This window comes from Haliaeetus albicilla, chromosome 27 (assembly GCF_947461875.1).
Source record: "Haliaeetus albicilla chromosome 27, bHalAlb1.1, whole genome shotgun sequence".
Classification (NCBI taxonomy): Eukaryota; Metazoa; Chordata; class Aves; order Accipitriformes; family Accipitridae; genus Haliaeetus; species Haliaeetus albicilla.
In genome coordinates, this window is record NC_091509.1 from 17581863 (window position 1) to 17602327 (window position 20465).

General features: G+C 43.6%; 2 protein-coding genes across 13 annotated transcripts in view; one reads left to right on the forward strand and one right to left on the reverse strand.

Annotated features, from left to right (window-relative positions):
• HNRNPAB (heterogeneous nuclear ribonucleoprotein A/B) overlaps positions 1 to 1354 on the reverse strand; it is a 31450-nt gene extending 30096 nt beyond the window's left edge. For all 8 annotated transcript variants that reach the window (XM_069772585.1, XM_069772586.1, XM_069772581.1 and 5 more), the window contains exons 1-2: positions 1130 to 1354; positions 659 to 984 (exon numbers count right to left, since the gene is read on the reverse strand). In XM_069772585.1, the coding sequence (XP_069628686.1) occupies positions 659 to 945 (287 nt within the window). In that variant the 5' untranslated portion in view covers positions 946 to 984; positions 1130 to 1354. The remainder of the gene's footprint in view (positions 1 to 658; positions 985 to 1129) is intronic.
• A 217-nt stretch (positions 1355 to 1571) lies between these two features.
• Positions 1572 to 20083, forward strand: NME5 (NME/NM23 family member 5). Of its 5 annotated transcripts, none has more exons than XM_069772587.1 (8): positions 1572 to 6919; positions 8821 to 9706; positions 10399 to 10487; positions 11250 to 11416; positions 13556 to 13761; positions 14091 to 14191; positions 15176 to 15294; positions 18364 to 20083. In XM_069772587.1, exons 4-8 carry the CDS (start codon positions 11288 to 11290, stop codon positions 18448 to 18450), a joined length of 642 nt encoding a protein of 213 aa, XP_069628688.1. In that variant the 5' UTR covers positions 1572 to 6919; positions 8821 to 9706; positions 10399 to 10487; positions 11250 to 11287; the 3' UTR covers positions 18451 to 20083. The 5 variants fall into 5 exon arrangements, with proteins under 5 accessions (XP_069628688.1, XP_069628690.1, XP_069628693.1 ...); XM_069772589.1 differs by having other exon boundaries at positions 8833 to 9706; XM_069772592.1 differs by lacking the exon at positions 18364 to 20083 and adding an exon at positions 17209 to 18348.
• The last annotated feature ends 382 nt before the right edge of the window (positions 20084 to 20465 follow it).

A 20465-nucleotide genomic window follows, 5' to 3' on the forward strand; every position in this document is an offset into this window, starting at 1 on the left:
TTTATTTTTTTTTTATAGGCGTGACACAAAACATGTTCGCATCTACACAGACGCCGGTGGCGATCGGTCACGCAATCCCCAGAAAGTTTGAACCAGCCTCCCCCCTCTTCCCCCGACAAAAAACAACTCCTTCCCTCCGCTCCTTTCGTTAAAAAAAAAAAGGGGGGGAAAGGGATGAGGAAAACGCGGGATGCGAAGCCAGCCGAGGTAAATCCCCTTCCATTTTACAGCGTGAGACGGCAACAAACCCGCTCCCCGCCCCTCCCCCAGCCACCACATGGCGCCAACAAAAGGCAGCTCCAGAACAAAGGAAGCGCTGGTGCTGCAGGGGCCGCCGGCTCACCGCCCGCCCGGCTCGATCCCTCCGCAGCCGGGGCCTCCCGCCGCCCTCCTCCCCCGTCCGTCCCCCCCCCACCCGCCGGGCGGAGCGGAGCCCCGGGGGCGGCGGAGGGCGCCAGCCGCCCGCCTCTGCCTTCCGCTCCCGCCGAAGGGCCGCGCCGGGGCCTAGCGGCCGCGCTCCGCCGCCGCACATGGCGCCCGGGGGTAGGGAAGGAAGGGGAGGAGGAGGAGGAGGAGGAGGAGGACGAGGGGGGGGTTTATGGCGGCGGGGGCGCGGCCTGCTCCCGCCTCAGCCCGCCGAGGGAGGCGCGGCGCTTACCCCGCGTCCTCCTCGTTTTTGCTGGCGTTGATCTGGTCGCCTTCGGCTCCGTTCTGGCTAGCGGCCGTCCCCGCTGTTCCCGCCGCCGGTCCGGCTCCCGCTGCCGCTGCCCCCGCCGCCGTTCCCGCCGTCGCCGCCGCTACACCCGCTGCCGCCGCCGCTGCTGCCGCCGCCGCCGCCGGAGCCCCGCCGGTTTCGGCCTGCTGCTCTCCGGCGCTTTCGGCCGCTTCGTGCCCGTTCTGGGTGGCGCCGGTGGCGGCCGCCAACTGCTGCTCCGCTTCGGACATGCTGCCCCGTCCGCAGAGGCGAGAGGGACGACAGGGCGCCTGCAAGAGACGAGCGCGGGTCAGCGAGGCGGCTCCCACCCCCACCCCCCCGCCGGGCCGGTCTGATCCGGTCCGGTCCCGCCGCCCCTCCCCCCCACCCCCCCCCTCCCTCCTTTTCCGCCGGCGCCATCCCGCTCATACTCACTTTAAAACCCGCTCCCAATAAAAATCCGGGCCGGCCGGAATTCGGATTAAAATCCCCTACGCGCTGGAGCTGACACCCCTCCCCGCGGCGCTCGGCTGCTCCGCACCGGCACCGCCGCCGCCACCTTCTCCTCCCCCTGAGACACGTACTCTCCGGCCCGGAGCCTTAACGCGTGGCCGCCTTTATACGGCCGGAGCCTCAGCCACACGGCAATAAGGAGCTTCCGCGTTGGTCGCCGACGCCTGTCAGTCATATCGTTCGGCGTTTCCTGTTGGTTGCGCCGCGGGGGGCGGGCGGGGTGAAGCGAATGGCGGCCCGCGGGACTGGGCTTTTGGGAGGGAAGGAAGGCACGGCGCGCGGAGGCCTCGCGCTCCTCGCCTCAGCGCTGCGGGCGGTTCTGCCCGACGCGGGGCGGCCCCGGCCCCCGCCCGCCTGTGAGGAGGAGGAGGAGGAGGAGGAGGGCGGCCGTGGTGCCGTTATCGCCAGGGCAGCCCGGGAGCTGCGGGCCGCCCGGGGAGCACCGTCCTCCCTCAGGGCCCGCGGGTCCGGCGCCGTTTTGTCCCCGTGTGACGGGCGGGGAAAGGCCCGCTCCGGCGAACGTTACCGTCCAGGAAAATCACAAGCGTGACAGGGAGGAAAGCCAGCCCCTGAGGGTGCAGAGCCCCGGCGAGATAGTCAAGAGTCAGCGCTCTCCTAACGCTCTTCCGTTGTTCGGTCGCGGCGGGACCCCAACCGCGCAGAGCCCCTTCCCGCCGCACCGGGCAGGCCGGGGCCCCCGGGGCCCGCACGGCAAAAGTTGTGGAAACACGCCCGTGACTTGAGCGCAGTATTTACTTACAGTGTTGCACTGGTTTAACTTAAGGTGTGGTATGTACACTGAGTCAGTTACTCCAGTACGAGAGGTTTACTTAATGTTTCCAGCTCTGCTGGTTTTGCAACCGAGAGGGCCAGTATTTATTGTTTTTAATGGAAACTTAGGTTTGGATATTACATAACTCTGGGAGCTGGAGCCCTGAGCATGTGCCTAGGCCTTAATTCCTTTTGCCTGAGGATATATCAACTTTGTTGACAAAGTTGTGTGTGGAAAGCGCAGAAGACAACTGCTCCTTGTAATCATACTTTAAATTCTCGTACAATATACCATTCCTAATATCCCACTTGTCCAGTCAAAGGGATGAGGTCTGGCTTTTGGGTAGACAGCCAAAGCTCACTGCCACATCTTAAAAGAAAAGAAAAAAAAAAAAAAAGCCAGTTGCTTGTGGGCAAAAAGTAACAATTATTACTTAACTTTCTGTAGTAATGAATGCATACATTATTACTTGCTTGCTCCACCCTCTGTTAAATACCTCCTCTGGCTCAACTTGCGTATTTTCATCTGCTATTACAATTCAGCAAGACTGCACACAGCTACTTGTGAATAAAAATAAATTGTGGTGATACATTTTGTTGTTAAGTAATCTGGTCTAGGATCCAGGCTGTTCTTCAGTGAGCTGCTTGTAGAGCACTTTTTATCCTCTACAGAATTCATTTTCTGAAGTACGAACTTGGTAAAACGGGACATTAGGTTTGCTTTGTAAGCTTTGTTGCAGTACAACAAGCAGAGCATTAAAGATGAACACGAAATAAAATCAACAGGGTATGTTCAGGGTAAGGGCCTGATCCACTGCTTTTTTTTTTTTTTAATAAAAACATTCCCATTGCTTCAGGCTATAACCCAGACCTTTTAAGGGGAAGAGGGGAAAAAGAAGGATATTGTGCTTAGTATTGGGAGATTGTTTGAAAAATAGCCCCTCACTACAGCCAAGAATTTCAAGCCACTCTTTTGCTTTGGTGTTTGCCACAAGCATCACTTTAACTGGTCCAAGCTGAGCTTTCTGCTTTGACACCTACGCACATGTGCAGCAAGACTGCATCATATTTGTTACTGGAATTGCAACAGACTTTCTCGTAATTTCTAGATTTTAAATCCTCAGCCATAGCAGCTATTTGCTTTTGGAAATCTCCCCCCTCCCCACTCCCCATTTTTGCTGCTCACAAATGGAAAAGTATTAAACCAATCTAAGTGCCCAACATGAGTTATTTCAAGAATAGAGCGTAGGGTAGTGTGTGATGTGTCAGCCAGGTGTTCTATCCATGAAGGATATTAATTTGTAAGCATCCTGCCACGCTTTCAGCCCAAGCTACAATAGCTAAGAACTTTAGAGATGTTTATCTCAACCTAGTCTGCTGACAGGGTGGGGTACACTATGGAGAAGCTCTACAACCAGCTCTTTAGGCTAAAGTTTGTGAAACAATGTTACATGAGGTCAGGTCTAGTAAAGACAGTACAAAGAGTACCTAACCAGTACACTTGAAAATTGTAATGTCTGCAAGACAGGTTGTATATGTTGTCTGATAAAGATATTCATGCGAATATATTTTTTAAATTGTTTTTCTTGTATTGTACTTTAAATAAAATGTTAGAAGCAAAGAAGTTTTTCATAAGATACTGTCTATCCTAATTTATACCACCTCAGAGAAACTTACCCCACATCCAGCAAATGAACTTCTTTTGATTTTTTTCTTTAGGCAGCTTGGCTTAAATTGTAAACCTATCAATCAGGTCTGTACCGAAAAGGTACAGTGATACATGTATTTTGATGATACATGTATTACTTAATTTCCTTGCAAGATTCACTGCCCCAAACAGCTCCTTTGTATTTCATCAAGCTTTGCTAAGGACTTGAATGATTGTCATTTCATTTTGACTTCTCCATACGTTTCCCTTTTCTTTCTCTTTTTCAGTTCTCATTTTGCTGAACCTGTCTTGTCTTTCATTTCGTAGCCCTTGCACTGGTACTTGGGCACATGTTATCCTTTTCCTGCTTAACAGTACTTTCTTCAAAGCTGTACTCTTTTCCAGCTGCCCATTTCTCCTGGTCAGGTCCACCTCCGTCTCTCATCTTGGCAATTCCAAACAGTAGCTCCCAACTGCCAAGGCTTTCTGTGATTCCCAGTTGCCCCATTTTAATAGCTGTTTGATGCCTTGTATGTCTTATATCCAATAGCAGGATAACAATGTGGTTGTAGACTGGCTAAGCAGCCTGGTTTGAAAATGGTGACTGTCATGACTAACAAAGTCACTTTTTGCATATCTAGACATCAAAGACTGAGAAATTTCAGAATATGGGTTGTTAAGATTAGCTGGGGTCTCACCAGGCCCCATCGTGCCACAGGTAATTTTAAAGCATTCTTCTGAGTTGTGACTTGGGTTTTGGTCTTGCATTTCACTCCCCACTCAAAGCCTGTGGTTAATGAAAGAAAAATACACACATAGCTTCTCAGGTGGTAATCCTCCTTACATGACACATTTACTGCTGAGAAAAAAACTACCACTCTGCCATTTTTTTTAAATCCTGTAATTACTATGATTATTCATGGTGTTGACTGAAATGGAATTGAATTTTGCTTGTGTATGGGCTTTCTGATCTTGAGCCTAATTTTGCTGTTCTATCAAGCTTGCTCTTTACTCCAAGACCTGCCTTTGTTGTCTGTTCATACCAGTTTTGTGCCATACCTGTCTTCATTGCCTCCTTCCCTTTCTTCTTTATCCTATTTCCTCATTATTTCCATTGTGTTGATTTTTCTAGTTCCCGTCTTCCAAAAAAAAAAAAAAAAAAAAGAGAACCAACATATCATTCACTGCCTTGAAATTATTGATGTAATTTACCCCTTTCCCACACCATACGTCTGTCTTATCTAAATTGATTGTAAGCATCTCAGGTCACGGACTGCCTACTATATACAAAATACTATGCTATAGGAAGGTTCTGTCCGAGTTAGTCTTTATGCACAGTATAAATAAATAAAGTTTATTAATAATAATAACTATGTGAGTAAACCCACTGATTTTAATGGTACAGCTGACAGTAAGTGGTCAAAGTAAGTGCCAAAAGGATGCCTTATGCTACATGGAATTAAGAAGAAGAGAAGATGCATTTAAGGAAGCATTGACAAAACTTTAAAAAAACCCTTATTTAACTCATTGCCTCTTGTAATTTGCCAAACAAAAGATTTTTATTGGTTTATTCTTACAGTCATTTATTCATTGTGGATAGTATCACACTGAATACTTATCTCAGCTTAGTGGCCTCAGGGATAATCCAAGCCAGTATTATGTTAAACATTATGCAGAACAATGAAAGAGCAAATGAGCGCAAGTGTTTCTGCTCCAAAAAGTTAGGTAAAAGCCTAACATCTACATGCGGTAGCTATACAGAACTTCTATATACAGATGAGGAGGAGCTTTATAGAAAATAAGTTGTCAATGCCAACCTCTACAGGTGTTCAACAGGAGCTCAAAGTGGGATAAAGCAGGAAGGTCTTTATTTGAAAGTGCATTAGTGGAGTTCAGTTGTACCAGCTGGCAGGAAACAGGAGATACCCTTTCAGAGTGAAACAAAAAGTACAGTAGGACCATATCAGTGTGTGAATGGGCTTGCAATTGAAGACTAACAGTTTTGTGTGATAGAGAAGACTCTCTTTGGAAAGGTGTGGAGAACTAACATAGTTAAATTGAAGAACTAAGAAAATTGTGTTGCAGAGCTTTCTGAATGGAAGCAAATGCTTTATTTGTTGAGGCCAGAGAAAAGGATGTCAACAATAACTGAGGTGAGGAGAGCTTGAGCAAGATTCCTAGCCATGTCAATAAATAACAAAGATTGCGTCTTGGCTGACATCTGCACAGCAGTTTAGACCAATCTGAGCCCAAACCCCACAGTCCTGGCTGTAAGGTTCCACCTGGTCCTTTGCACATTTGGCTGTAAAATGATGGTACATCAGGCAGATGGTTTGTCTAACACACGCTCATTACCAAGGCTTTAAATGCAATGGAGACACCTGAAGTTTGAAAGGAGACAGCAGTAAGAGGCAATCATATCTATATTTGCCCATTAGGCTGTTGAGCTATGAGCTAGAAGGGAAGGGAGGAGAGTCAAGAACGGTGCTCACCACTGCTCTTGCAGAAAAGGGAAAGAAACACAAGGTACAGTACTGACAAGCCAAGCTGAAATAGTGATTGGAGAAGCAACAGATGAGAGTAATTGCAAAAGCTAAGATAGGGCACTAGCTAGCTATGCTAAACGTGACTGAAGGCTAAAGAAGAGATTGGTTTAAGTTGGGTTGAGAAGCTTTCAGATGACAAGAGGAAGCAAAACCAAGTTTGTAGGGGATTTAGGGTAGAACCAGACAAGAGGTGTGATTGGAAGATTTATAAAAGTAAGAAGACAAGAGGTGCTTCTACCAAAGGCTTTTTTTTTTTTACATAAGAAACAAGCGTATCTGTGGGAGTGTTGGGGGGTCAGAGCAGACTGAATGACTAAAGCTGTGAACAAATGAAAGAGTGGGTGGTGAGGAATATCAGGAAATGAAATAGGGTGAGGTTAATAGGGCAAGCAATGGAGTTACAGAAGATGTGTAGGTAAGATTATTGTTATTGCCACCTGGGCACTTTGTAGAAAGGGGAAGCATCGGGAGAATATTTTGTTGATTTTTATCTCTGAAGAAAATGGTCAGATAGCAAGTAGAGGAAAGCAGAAAGGAAAGCTTGACAAGGGTTAGTCAGCAGCAGTGAAAAGCTAGCTAGGATTACAGGCATGCAGATAAGCTGCAGAAGTAGAATTGTTTAGCTGTAAGAAGGCAGAAATGGAGGAGAGAGCAGGCTTGCAGGAAAGGAAGTTAGCTTGATCACAGGATTTCCGTCAGAGACACTTTGCGCTGCAAAAGCAAGCATGGATGAAGCAAGTGCTGAAGGTAAGCCTGCACTGTGGGTAGGTATGACAGTTTAGCATGAGAGACAGAAGCAAAAAAAAGTCAGTGGTGGATGAAAGTTGTATGTGTGGTAAATGTGTAGCTAGTAAGTTACTGTTAAAGCAAATACATTTTTTTGTGCTTAACGTCAAAATGTAAATAAAGCTAAAAGATGTGCAAGCTTCATTTTTAATCAATGCAATTAGTTGGTATTATTTCTTTAGCCTTTCTTCGCTCTATTATTTTCATCATTCTGTTTTTCTTTCCTTCTTTTTTTAACAGTCTACAAGACATTAGTTTCTCCACCTTCTTGCAGTATTGGAGTACAAAGCTCTGAAATAATATTTTTCCTTAAAAAGCTACTTATCTGCTGTTACTAGAATACAAATGTGCCTGCAGCCACAATCTTCCAGTGTTTTATATTCCATGCCAGCTAAAAATAAGTGAGACAACTAAGGCTTGTTAAACCGCTTAACAGATAAGATACAGCAGCAAAGCTATGCCCAGAGAAGTATTCAGAACTGTAGCGGTTCATTACACTGTAATTATAATTTTACTTTTTTTTTTTTGTTTCTTTTCTTAAAATCACATCCCTGGCCTACAGAAGTTAAGGAAGATGCTTCAGACTAGCCTTTTAGTTATCAGAAATATTTTTTCCAGCACTGTAGAGATAGTAAACATAAGATAATGATATTAACACAGGGTTGTAAGGTTAGGTTTATGGAATCCAAGGCTTTAGAAGAAACCTTTGAGATCCTACTACTGTTAAAAGATATGTCTTTGTTAGGGAACTCATAATGTTATTTTCTCTTAACATGTGGGGCCACTTTAAATTTGTAAGTCTGCTTTATTAAACCATCGTGGGAAGCGTAGCAGGAGGAAACCCTGGGTAATTGGCTGCAGCTCCAGATGCAGCCGCCCGCTCATTGGAGAGCAGAGGATTCTCCGAGGTACTAAAATTAGACAATCTCCGCCCTCCAGAAATGCTTCTGGAAACAGCGAGGAGGAGAAATTCTGACACAGACAGAGGGCCTGTGGTGGGGAGTGAAGCGCGCAGGACCCTGCTCCCAGCAAAACTGCAGCATATAAGCATGCACAGGAATATACGTGTTTTTTTTTAAACTTCGTTAGCTGAAAAAAACCCGCACACAATAAAGAAATTGCAAGAGATTAATGTTAGCAATGTTTTACACGGATATTAAATTCACCATTTCTTATGTAATAATAATTCTGAAGTATTCAGCCAGGCTGAGGAAGCCTTTGAACTGCTAAATCTAAGCTAGGGCTGGCAGACTTGCGCTCATTGACTTTGAAAAGAAACGACTCTTGCCGAATTAACTCTGAACTAAACTAAAAAACTGGTGAACTCTTTCTATCAGCTTTTTTTTTTTTTTTAAATAAAACGTGTTTATCCATTATCTCTGTGTAGTTGCAGTGTTCACAATGTCTTCAAATTAAATATTGGATAAGGTATCTCTGTGAAAGAAACAAACACCATGTGCCTGTATCAGTGAAGGAAAGTCTGTATCTGAGTTACTCAGTCTTGTGCACTTGGAACCTTTATTTTTTAAAGTATGTGAATAAAAACTTCAGTCTTTGATTTTTAAACATATCTTAAACTGGCTGCAAGGAAATAATCGCATAGCTTTGTTTCTCATTTCTAGTTTTACATTATTTACATTACTCATTAAAAAGGTTAAGGCAAAGTGGATTTTTCTTATGCTAGAAAACAGCTTTTGCAGTGAATTTGCTATTTCCTCTGCTAACCAGGGTACACAGTGTCAGCATCTATGGCTCTTAAAGTGGTTGGGGTTTTTTTGTCTTCTTTGCATCTACTTGCGGTCTGATTTAATTAAAAAAATTGAAGCCTATATACCTGTGTTTTCTCTCCGTCCCTTTGTCAGTGTCACCTCAAGGACCCACACGCAACGGCCAGTTCCAGCTGAATTCACCAGCAGGCCGGAGGCCTTACCAGCACCTCAGATCCCACAATTTTTTGAGAAAGCGGCAATAAGAGGAGATGAGGCCCAAAGGAGAGGAGCACGGCCGCGGAGCGAGCTCAGCAGTTATCGGCGCCGTTCGCCGGTCCACACCCCGATAGCGCCGGGCCAGCTGGCAGGCGTTCAGCCCGGAGAGCCGGCCGCAGCACGCGCAGCCCTGCCCGGGGTAAACAGGGCAGCTGGGGAGGCGATACCGGAGCACCCAACGCTTCGGCTTCCAGGTCACGGGCCGGGCTACGGCACAGAAGGTCACGTCGGATGGATGATGGCTGTCCTGTAGTTGCTCCGAGCGGGAACGACCCCGGAGAGACGGGGAAATAGGGAGCGTGCAGGGAGCAAGGGTGTTGGCACCATGGTGGTAAAATCTGGTGGAAATCCCCAGGGAGCGCGGCTTCCCCAGCTCTGTTTATGGCTCACCTCATTATGGTTTAACTCGGAAAACAGTGACTGTTTCTTACTCATTACACGTCTGGTTTTGTGACAAAAGTTAAGTAGCACTGGATGGACACTGTAACTCAATAAAAAATGCTGAAAAACAGTATTAGAGAGCTGTAGATTCAGGTTACTACGTCTGGTATGCTGGAAGGCTGCGTACTCTTAGCTCCAGATCCCACTGACCGTGATCGGGCATGTAAACAGGAAACCTCGGCACGCTCCCACAACAAATACTGATATTTAAATAACCTGAAGAATGGCTTGTGTGCTTAGTCTTTTTCCAATAAACAGCGTTACCTCAGTTTATGAACGGTTACTGTGTGATCATGCTTCCCTCAGCAGTCCTGAGTGTGAGGTAAGACCGACATAAAGCTTTTATTGTCACAGAGAAAGGAGACTTCTGATAGCTCCCCTCCAGATCACGCCGCTCCCTTCCTTATTCTCGTACCCCACGAGATGCCCATCAACACGCAGATGTGTCCCTCAGTTATTTGCCCGGAGACCGCGGCTGTGCCGGCCTCAGAGACGCGTTCCGCGGCAGGCCGAGGGCGGCGGCCTCTCCCTCCCCACACACACCGGCGCTCCCCGGCCGCCATTTTTGACGCTCCCCCCTCAGCGCCTCAGCACACACAGCCGAGGGGCGCGGAGGCCATCTTGTGGCCGCTCCGCCCGGGGAGCCGGCCCCGCCGTCACCTAGCAACGGCGGCGGAGCGGGAAGGTGCGTGGCATGGCGGTGGACCCACCGCAACCGCTGTGGGGGGCAGAACAGGGGGTGCTGGTGGTATGGCGGCGGGTCTCTCAGGGTAGGTGGGGCTGAGCCCTTCTCCCAGTCGGGCGGCGGGGAGGGGTCTGTGGAGAAAAGGGAGCCGCTTCCTCGGGTCTCCGCCGAGTCCCGGGTCCCTCGGCCACCGGTGTCCGTGACAGGGTGCTCTGGCTCCAGGCCGGCTGCTCCGAGCGCTCCGGGTGTGTGTACTTTCAAGCTGGTTCCTAGGCAATGGCAGCCCCAGCGGTCCTGTGCTCAGCTCTCCGTCTTTTACTCCCCAACAGAGGCCGCAGCCTGTTCAACCAAATTTGAAAGCCAAGGAGAAGTCTCAAAGGTATAGGTGCAGAAAAGATCATCCCAGCCAAGGCGGCAGGTATAACTCAGCAATTATATATGGTTTTTGCAGCAGTGAGCTGGCCAGTCGGCTGTGTACCCGTGTCTTGTCCAGCGCAGATGGAGAGAGACCCAGGGCTGGGAGTGTGGAGGCAGAGGGAAGAGGGGGAAAAAAGGTCACAAGTGGTCACAAGTCTGTAGGAAACCTGTCTGCCTGCGCTAGTTCCGTGATTCACAAAACAATTTTGTATCCTCATAGCTTGCTAATGGCCTGATCCGCTCAGACAGAGAACTGGCACTTTGTCCTGAGTCCATAAATGTAGGAATTAAATAACAATTGAGAAATACCCTGAGGCTTACAGATGGACTAGCTCCAAGTAGTAAGTCCCACACCACAATCTTCTTGCATGAGAATACAGATTTTGGGTTTGGTGGAACACACAGTTGGGGGATGGAGGGTGTGGGAGTGCAGTGAGCCAGGCTCGCTCTTGCACATAGCAAAGTGTATGGTAACGCTTCTCCTTCTCTCATATGTTGTCTGAGTTAATTAGTGAAATATTAGAATAGTTTACACTTTATGATTGGCTAACGATTTTTAATTTTTGGCTTATTTTCCACAAAATATTGCTGCACTGAGAACGGGAGTGTCAACTACAAGAGTACTAACTAGTCCAGAGAAAATCTCACGTGGGTGTTGTGAAACGGGGATGATCTGCTCCATTTCTAGAGTACATGGTAAATGTCACCGCAGGTGACTGCGCAGTCGACAAACTCCAATTATCATGAACTGGTGTCATTGCAGTACAAAAGGAGTACGTGAATTCTAATTCAGAAGCCAAGATGCAGATGCTGATGCCCGAACCTCAGATTTTTGTGGAAAGAACTCTGGCCCTCATCAAACCAGATGTTGTTGATAAAGAAGAAGAAATAGAGGATCTCATTCTCCGATCAGGATTCCTGATCGTTCAGGTAACAGGCTATGCTCCAGAGAAAATAACTGCAGTTTATAAGTCAGAACAATATTTATTTTAAGCTTCAGCAGTCAAGCCAGTGACTGAAAGCTAGTGTGTCCAAAAATCAATTTATATTTTTCATACGTCATCAACCACTGCTGCCAGATTCTGTAAGGATACATTTTACTGGTGCATGGGATGGAACAGAACAGACCGACTATTTTGCTGACCACAGGAAAACACAGACTTTGTTAATAAACTTGGATTTAGCAAACAGATGTAGCAGATATGTAGACTCTCCAAAGTAACTCTCTGGGGAGCATATCGTTCTGGTATGACAAGTTTTCATACAGCATGCATTTGCCAAGTGGATACTCAGAAAATTAGTTGAATTAGATAGCTGGCCAGTTGCAGTCTGATGTATTTTTCGTTTCCACTGTTTTTAATGTAAATGGACTTTCTGGATATTTAAATGTATTACAAATGTTTCACTTAAATAGGCCTTACTGAGCTTGTCCTTTTACGTTTTGGACGTGCCATGGAGGCCATGGGAATGTTGAGCGCCCCGTCAGACCCCATGCTGCTGGGACAGGCTCTAGAGCGTGACTTTCAGCAGAGATTGCGTTAAGAGAAAATCTGTCGTTAGCTAACGAGAAATGTATTCTCTCAGTCCTCTTTTATGGGGCTCTTTATACACTCGTTCTGTAAGAGCATTTGAAAGAAAAAGAAATTATTACAGTAGGTCAGAATCTGGGAAATAAAACAGGAGGAGCGCTGGATCGCTTGAAGCGAGGGGGTGCGTCGGGCTCTTCGGCGAGGAGCCGGCAACGCTGCTCCGTGCCTGGCAGGACGACCTTCCCCGCCTTCCACTGTCGTTGATAACCGGCCCGTGACAAGGCAGAGCCCCGCGCCGCGTTCCCGGCGGGTCGGCGCCGCGCTGCGCCCCGGGCAGCCCGCGGCGGAGGCGGCCGCTGGGGGGCGCTCTTCCCCCGCGCCTGCCTGTGCCGGCGGGGCGCGGCCGGGGCCTCCCCGCGGCGGCGCCTCCTCCTCCTCCTCCGCCTCTTCCTCCTCCTCCTCTTCGTCCTCGCCCCTCCCGCCTCCTCCTCCTCACCCGCACCCTCACCATCACCCGCACCCCCCCGCCTCCTCCTCCTCCCGGCCCCGCGGCAGCGCCCTTGGCCCTGGTAGCTGGCTCTGTGTCACTGAGCTGAGCGACGACCGGGCTTCTAGATATAATTTTAAGGTGATTTCCCCCCCGGAAATGTAATAATTTTTCTTATTCTTGTAAATGCCCCTTTTCCACAGTTGATCTCTTTTAATTTCCTCCCTTTCCTAGCTGTAATTTTAAGGAAATGTAATAATTTTTCTTATTCTTGTAAATGCCCCTTATTCCACATTTGTTCTTTTTAATTTCCTCCTGTACCTTTCTGGTTGTTTTATTTATATGAAATGTATCAGAAGATGAGTGAGACTAGATTTCTTTTTTTAATGACAAGATGTTTACAGCATCTTCTGATGTCTCCAGTGACTTTTGGCACCAAATTTGTGATACTCGGTGTTGCATAAGTTCGGGCTCAAAGAATGCACTTTAAAATTTATTTATTTATTTACTTCTCTTTTCATGACTGCCCTATGCCTTCTGATAACCTCCCAAACTTGTCCTAATCCTGGCCACCTGCAGGCTGGGCAGCTATTGAGAGAACCATAAAGCATGAGTCCTGAATGAAAAATAGAACAATTGCATAATTAATGGTGTGAGCTGAAGAGAAAATTGTTTAAAAGTAGAATATTATGCTGGAGCAGCTGAGTAATTAAATCCTGCCCTTGTAATGCTCTTCACTTTTTCTGTACTGTGCCCTGGCTATACTTTAAGTCATCCAGCAGTTTTAAAATGCTGTAGTTTTTGTAGGCTAAAATCACATCTTACTCAAAGGGCCTGTTTGCTTAATTAACTTGGAAAACTCTTGCTCTTTGTTACTGTGTATCTCGAAGAGGATCAGATCTGGGACAATCAGCTTAGGCTGGGTTGTTACTGTATCTGTTCTGCACTTGAAGATAAGTCTGCAGCAGAGTACTGTATCCTACCTGAAGTAGCAAGCTATCTTAATTTGGCAAGTTTTTTTTCCTTTTTTTTTTTTTCTTTTACACTTTATAGAAACGGACACTCCAGTTAAGCCCAGAGCAATGTAGCAACTTTTATGCAGACCAATATGGAAAAGTGTTTTTTCCCAATTTAACAGCCTATATGAGTTCTGGACCTTTAGTTGCTATGGTTCTTGCCAGATATTGTGCAGTCTCATACTGGAAGGAATTGCTTGGACCATCAAACAGCATAAGAGCGAGGAGAACTCACCCTCACAGGTAACTCATTGATTGGCCTTGGGGAAGTCAGTAGGATTTTGTCATTCTTTTAACTGAGACCAGAATTCCTCTCTCTCTCTCTCTTTTTTTTTTGTACAGTAGAGATACGGTTTTGGAGTGGCTTCTTATCTCATAAGTTCACCCATTTTATGGAGAATGCTACGTGCATGAACCTAAATTTTAGGTAGCTACTTATTTTGTTTAAAAACAAAATCAAGCTAATGCCTTGTTAATTAGTCCATATATTTTGCTTTTATATGCTCTCAGACTGTAGAGACTTGGAAGGGATTTGCAGTCACCTACCAAGCACTTATTTCTCTTGTTTTTAGCTTAAGAGCAATCTATGGGACTGATGATCTGAGGAATGCACTTCACGGCAGTCTCAGCATTTCTTCAGCAGAAAGAGAAATTCGATTCATGTTTCCAGAAGGTAAAATGGTGCAAATAATACATTGCCAGTCTTTGGGAGGATAGTGTCCTTCCCCATTATTAATTGTCTCTGTCCAGACTCTAGATACAATTGGATTTAGAAGAGGTTGGGTTTGTTTGCTTTATGAGAATGTGAGTCTCATTATGCATAAGCTGGTATTTTCTGCTATGAAAGGTATACCAAAATGTATCTGAAAAGCCATTATAGTTACAAGGATTACTTCTACTTTTCAAACTCTATGGTCTGGGAGTGGGAGCAAAGCTGGTAAATGAGAGGAAATGGGAAGCTATCACACTGTTGGCTTGAGAAGACTGACTCTTCTTGGACTCAGGTTGAGTAATTCCTGTTCAACAGCAGCTGGATGCTTACGTGATAGTGCAATTCCAAAGTTAAGTGCCAGAGAATTGGGCCATAGAACCTGGAGAGGCTGGGAGAGAATCTCTTGTTTGTAAGACAGCTTTGCTCTTTGACAGAAAGATACAAGGGAAACTGCTAGAAAAACTTGTCTGTTTTTGTCAACTGTATCAGTTAGTTTAATAATAAAAGATGTTGTACTTCCCTGCAAACCTTACCTGTTGTAAACTATGTCTCTTCTCCTCACCCTAACGACACAGCTGGACTTAAAGTGAAATTTTTAGGGTCTTCAGAAACCAGCTTCACACTGCAAGAAGGAAGTACTAAATATGGGATATATTGTTTCTCTCCTGCCCTCAATGCATTTTCAAGGATATAGGTTTTCCCCAGATGATCTGATTTCCTCCCCTTTCATAATTGGCTACAATTAGTAAGATTACCTGAGGGACATTGTAAAGGGGTTTAGGTAGTTTCTTTGCAGTTTGTTGTGGAAGAAGCTATAAAAAACATTATGTATTATTAACTTATTAAGGAAAACAGCAGCTCCTATCTAAACAACCTTTGAAAGATGCCTTTTTTTTTTAATTGCTCTATAAGCTGCTTTCCAACACCTGTGGTTATTCCTTACAGTGATCTTGGAGCCAATTCCAGCTGGACAAAGAGCTAGGGATTACTTGAACCTTTATGTAAAGCCTACATTATTAGCTGGGCTCACTGCACTGTGTAAAGAGAAGCCAGCAGATCCAATGGTATGTACAGTATATCAGTATTGTGTGGTATGCTTTGTGATACATTTACTTTGTATTAGTAAAGTCCCTGTACGTAGGAAAGCTACTCTTTTGTTAAAGAGCTGTGCTGTTTTAGCTCCCTGCTAATGGGCTAATCAAATAACATTTGCCTTTCAAGAAGTTGATTGGTTTGTTAATAGATGAAGTGAGGGCCAGGACTAAATGAAATCAGCCTTGATGAAATGATGGGGGGGTTTAGGTGACTTCTGTAAAACTCTTTCTAACATATAGTTGTTACAGATGGCTGAAAAGGTAAATGGGTACTATCATATGATGTCGAATATAAGTTTTTACTTTATTTACTGTTTCTGAGGTGAGTTTGTAATGAAACAGCTTTCATACAATAGATACTAAGTGAGATTAGATGCTAATCACACTGGTAATAATTACACAGTTGAGTAAAATACTGTAGAGTTCTTAGCAAGACTGTCTATATCTTGCCATTGTTATGTTTATTTAGATCAATATTATCAATCTTTCAGGATAAGCTATTATTTTGACTATACAGCATGGATTAGCATTTCCTTGGGTTGTTCCGCAGTTCACCAGGAAACTGAATTAGGTTTCACTCAGAAGAATCATATCTTGAATAGTCAAACTGCCCTACAGAAAATTCTTCTGTCTTCTTATGACCCCTTTCAAGTTATCAAGCTGGTGCATCTTGCTGTCCTCTCACATGTTATTCCTTTTAACCATGGATGTCATTCAAATTACAGTTCTTTGTGGAAAGACTAGAGTTAATTTCCTGTTGTTCTTTTGGTGTTGGTGGTGATTTTTTAGTTTTTTGTTTGTTTGTTTGTTTTTTCCCAGCTCCTAAACAAAATTAGCTTTCTTTCATCTGCAAAAATGGTAAATGTTTTTTGTATTCTTAAAGTTCAAGTCATTCACAGTAGTACTTATTTAAGAATGCAGATAATTAATCAACGTGACAATTTACCGGCAGTTGTGGTGCATTCTACATCATTATCAGGTTTTTAATCAACATTGCATTTTTCTAAAAGATACATTTCAGGAAAAAAAGCCTGAAAAATAATTCGGGGTGTTTCTATGAATTATGTGGTATACATGGGGTCAGATTAAGTGTACTGTGATTGTTCCAGCTTTATAATCTGTTCACTATGTCTGTAAATCTGGCACTGTTACCATAGAAATCTAGAAAACAGAGATCAAGAGGTCTTTTCATCCATCCCTTTGCCCAAAGGCCAGTCCAATTGTATCTAACCATTCCTAACAAATGTTTGTCTGGCCTGTTCTTTAGCATTCCAAATGATGGAGAATCTACAGTCTCCCTAGGCAATCTGTTTCAGTGCTTAATTATACTTGGTTGAAAAGCTTTCACTAAAAGTTAGCCTAGATCTCCCATGCTCCAATTTTAAGCTCATTATTTTTATTTTTTTTTCCTTTTACTATCCCCACAGGACATTGGAGACAATGTAATATCTCCTTTTTTTCTGCAGCAACCTATTGCATATTTGAAGAGCATTACCATCTTTTTTTCCCTTTAGTCATCACTTTGCTATATTAAAAACTGATTTTTTTTTTTCCTCTTACTTTATAAGTCACATTTCTCTAACTCATTGTTTGTTTTTGCTTCCAATTAATCTCTACATTCTGAGCACAATTTTCTAGCCAGTTGTGGTAACTAATAGTAACTTCATTGAGCTTGTAAGAAAGCTGTATGAAGCAGTGTCAATAGCTTTACTAAAATGAAAACATGATATTTGCTCCTCCTTCTCTTTCCATAATGTCTGTGACAGAAGGAAAATAATGATACTGCTTTTTTTCCAAAATATATGTTGGCTCTTGCTTTTCAGTTCATTATCTGCTAGGTGACTTATAGGGAGATTGATGGAATTATTATTTTTCTTTTCCTAGTATCCTTCCAGGAACTGAAGAACTGAAGTTGGGGTGATTTGGCTCTTTTTTTTTTTTCCTTTCGTTTTGAAGATGGCATCAGAAAGTATCTGTCCACTCAGAAATATTAGCTGCACAGAGGTTATCTCATACAATTCCCTAAGTAACACAGAATAAATTTAATCAGGCTCAAACGATTTAAAAATTTCTTTTTCCCAAGTAGTTTTTCTAAGAGCTTTTGGGCTTTTATGTTTTGGGATTTGTTTGGGTTTTTGTTTTTGTTTTCCATTTTTGTCTTGAGTTCTTAGGGTTCTTCTGCTACTGCTGACTAACTTGTGAGGATTGTCATAGTGCTCTGCTTGTTGTCTCTTTCTTTGCAAACCAATCTTTTTGTACCTGATAATAAAAGGAGAGTGTTCCTTACCTTACTGATCTACTATTCTATCAGTTCTTTCACTTCACAGTATGGTATGAACTTTGTTGTACTTAGCATTCCAGAAACGAATCGTCAACAGCCTTGTGAAGTAAATAAGGATGTGTTAAAAACTTCTCTTTACAAGTGGAGAAATAGAAGCAAAGGGTTAATTTGTCTAAGGCCAGGCTGAGACATTGGCAGATGGAATCAGGGCTCGAGGCATTCCTACCTCTCACATTCTTATTTAAGTACAATGTGCTGGAAAACTTGCAAGATGAATTTCAAAAAGTAACCATGTTTTGTTCTTAAGTTTTAGGTACTATAAGGTGATTTCAGTGCAGAAGACTGGCACTTTTAATGAATGGTTACTAGAGAAAGTATCTGTAAGTGTTGTCGGGAGTAATATTTCATTAAGCAGTTTCATGCATATTGTACAGCCTCATTCCAAAACAGTTGATGGGATTATATGAAGTATGGCTCAAATGTTCTTATACATACAGAAAGATAGACATTGCCAGAAAAAGCTGTCTTCTAAAGGTCAGTGGGAATTGTTCAAAAACCAATACAAGTTGTGAAGATTTAAAAGACTATTTTGAAAAAACAGGTTATTTGTATGTCCATTTTTTCTGAAAGGTCTTAATTTTGCAGCACGGTAGGAGAGTGTCTGTATCAGAAGTTTCAAATAATGCTTTCAATATTCTCCCATACACTTAATAGAAAATGACAGAAAACTGAAAATGTTTGGGTTTTTTGTTCCACAGATTTGGCTTGCTGACTGGTTGATTGAACACAATCCTTATAAACCTAGGCTACAACATCACATCCCTCAGGAAGAGCATCAGGGGTGAGAGCTCAGTGGAAACCATCTCAAGCATTCCAAGTTACAGACACTGGAAAGCATAATATGTGTATCCCTTGGCTATGTAATCAATATTATCTGAAGTAAATGTTATTGTCATGACTACCTGTATCCTCTTGGGATAAATAACCTTACACTTAACCAGCATGTAATAGTTCCAGTAGCTTTTCTATTGACAAAGTGAATGTAGAATTACATGATAAATTTATGGTGTCAGGTGATTATAAAAAGACAAAATTCTCAACAGGTGTGACTTAACTGCTATTTTCCCCATTTATCTTGGTTTGGCTGTCTGGGGAGAACAAAATTATTTATACCAGAGCAGATTCCCAAACAACATACAGCTGGCCTGTGCTTTGTGAAACTGAGACTTGTGTTTCAGCATTTTTTTAGCAGACACAAATTCCATTATGAAGGGTGGTACTTGGAAGTAACTTAGAAAACAATTACTGGAGGCATATTAGCAACTTTAGAATTTTAATTGCTGATTACATCACTAAGCTAAGGTCACTCTTGAAGATGATTCACTTGAGCCTGATGTATTTTGTCAGAATATAATTTGAAGGACTTATTTGAAGGTACATTGCATGTACCTTTCCCCTCTCAGTGGTGAAAAGCACTGTGGTTATAAATCAGTGTTTGATTTCCATTAGCAGTCACAAGAAGGTGTATTTTAGTCAAGGACTAAAGCTGTCTTCCAACATTTGTTTGAAAGAAAGGTGCTTAATTGGAACAGCTCACCTTAAGGGTGTTTTCTGTGTTCTCCTGCTGTTAAAAGGTATGCTGATTTCTGTTGTTTTCCTTGTATCGTTGTTTACCCTTGAACTTTAATGTGTTCTATTTGAGAATTTCGAGAGAATGGGTTAGGGGCCATGCTATTCAACAGGCACTATTACCTTTTCTAAAGTAACTGGACTGTTTTGGGCGGGGGGGGGGGGCGGCAGCATGGGGCTTTTTAATTTTCTTGAGAGAGCTGTACTTGCGCTGTTAACTTCAAGCTTTGTATCTTATGGTTTGACTGGCTAGGCTGGAGAAACCAATGTCATTTTCACAACTCTGAAATATTAGTATGCTTGACTATTACTAAACAAACAAGCAACTTCATAATTTGTTTCATGAAAAAACTTGCTCCCCCAGCTTGAGTAATTACCAGAAACATAAGTCATTTGTCTGTAACATTAAACTTTGTTTAAGCTAATTGTTTATCTTCTTAGTGGAATAAACCACTATTGCTAGCCCAGAGAATAAACATTTAGAAAACTGGTCCCTACAGTACCAAGACCTAAGAATATTGGGACTTTTAGGATGGGGGGGGGAAGCAGCCCAAATCCTCAAATATGAAGAAAAAAATATTAGGTGGTTAGAAACACAGTAAATAGATCCATTTACAACTAATTTATTTTGCCTATAATTATTGTCACCGTGTATGTCTGCTCCATTTACAGGACAGTTGTACTTTGTGGTTTCCTGTCAGCTACACCAAAACTTTCTTTTTTGAAGATGTCAGAAACTAAAATTGGGTGAATTCACAAGACATTCACCTGTATTTTGTTAGTTACTATGGCATTTTCTTACTTACTTTGCTGTGATACTGCTTGACAATAAATATCGGCTTTACATTACTGCTGGAGTTTTCAGTTTTGCTTTTGTGACAGACCTGTATTATATTCTATCTATAGAAGAGCATAACTTCCATAGAGAGTATGTGGGTCCTTACTAGGAGGGCTAGGAGAAAGGGCAAAAGCAGCTATGTTGCAAGTGTTACCTTTATAACCCATGCAATATAAAGTTTCAGTCATTCAAGTGTATGTCTATCATGGATTTATTCTCTAATATTAGAGCTAACACCTTCACTTGCTGACTGGTGTTCACTTCCATTTTTCTAAGGGAAAGGTAAAAAGAGAGACAGTACCTTCATCCCTTGGGTGCCATCCTGACCCTCTGTATCTGTACACCTAGGACAAGTATTGATCCAGCAAATCTCACAGCTGAGATCTTGAGGAA

Coding starts and splice junctions, on each gene's coding strand:
- NME5 (XM_069772587.1), top strand. CDS start 11,288: ATGCAGATGCTGATGCCCGAACCTCAGATTTTTGTGGAAAGAACTCTG. Junction 11,417..13,555: donor CAGGATTCCTGATCGTTCAG/GTAACAGGCTAT, acceptor TACACTTTATAG/AAACGGACACTCCAGTTAAG. Junction 14,192..15,175: donor TCGATTCATGTTTCCAGAAG/GTAAAATGGTGC, acceptor TATTCCTTACAG/TGATCTTGGAGCCAATTCCA.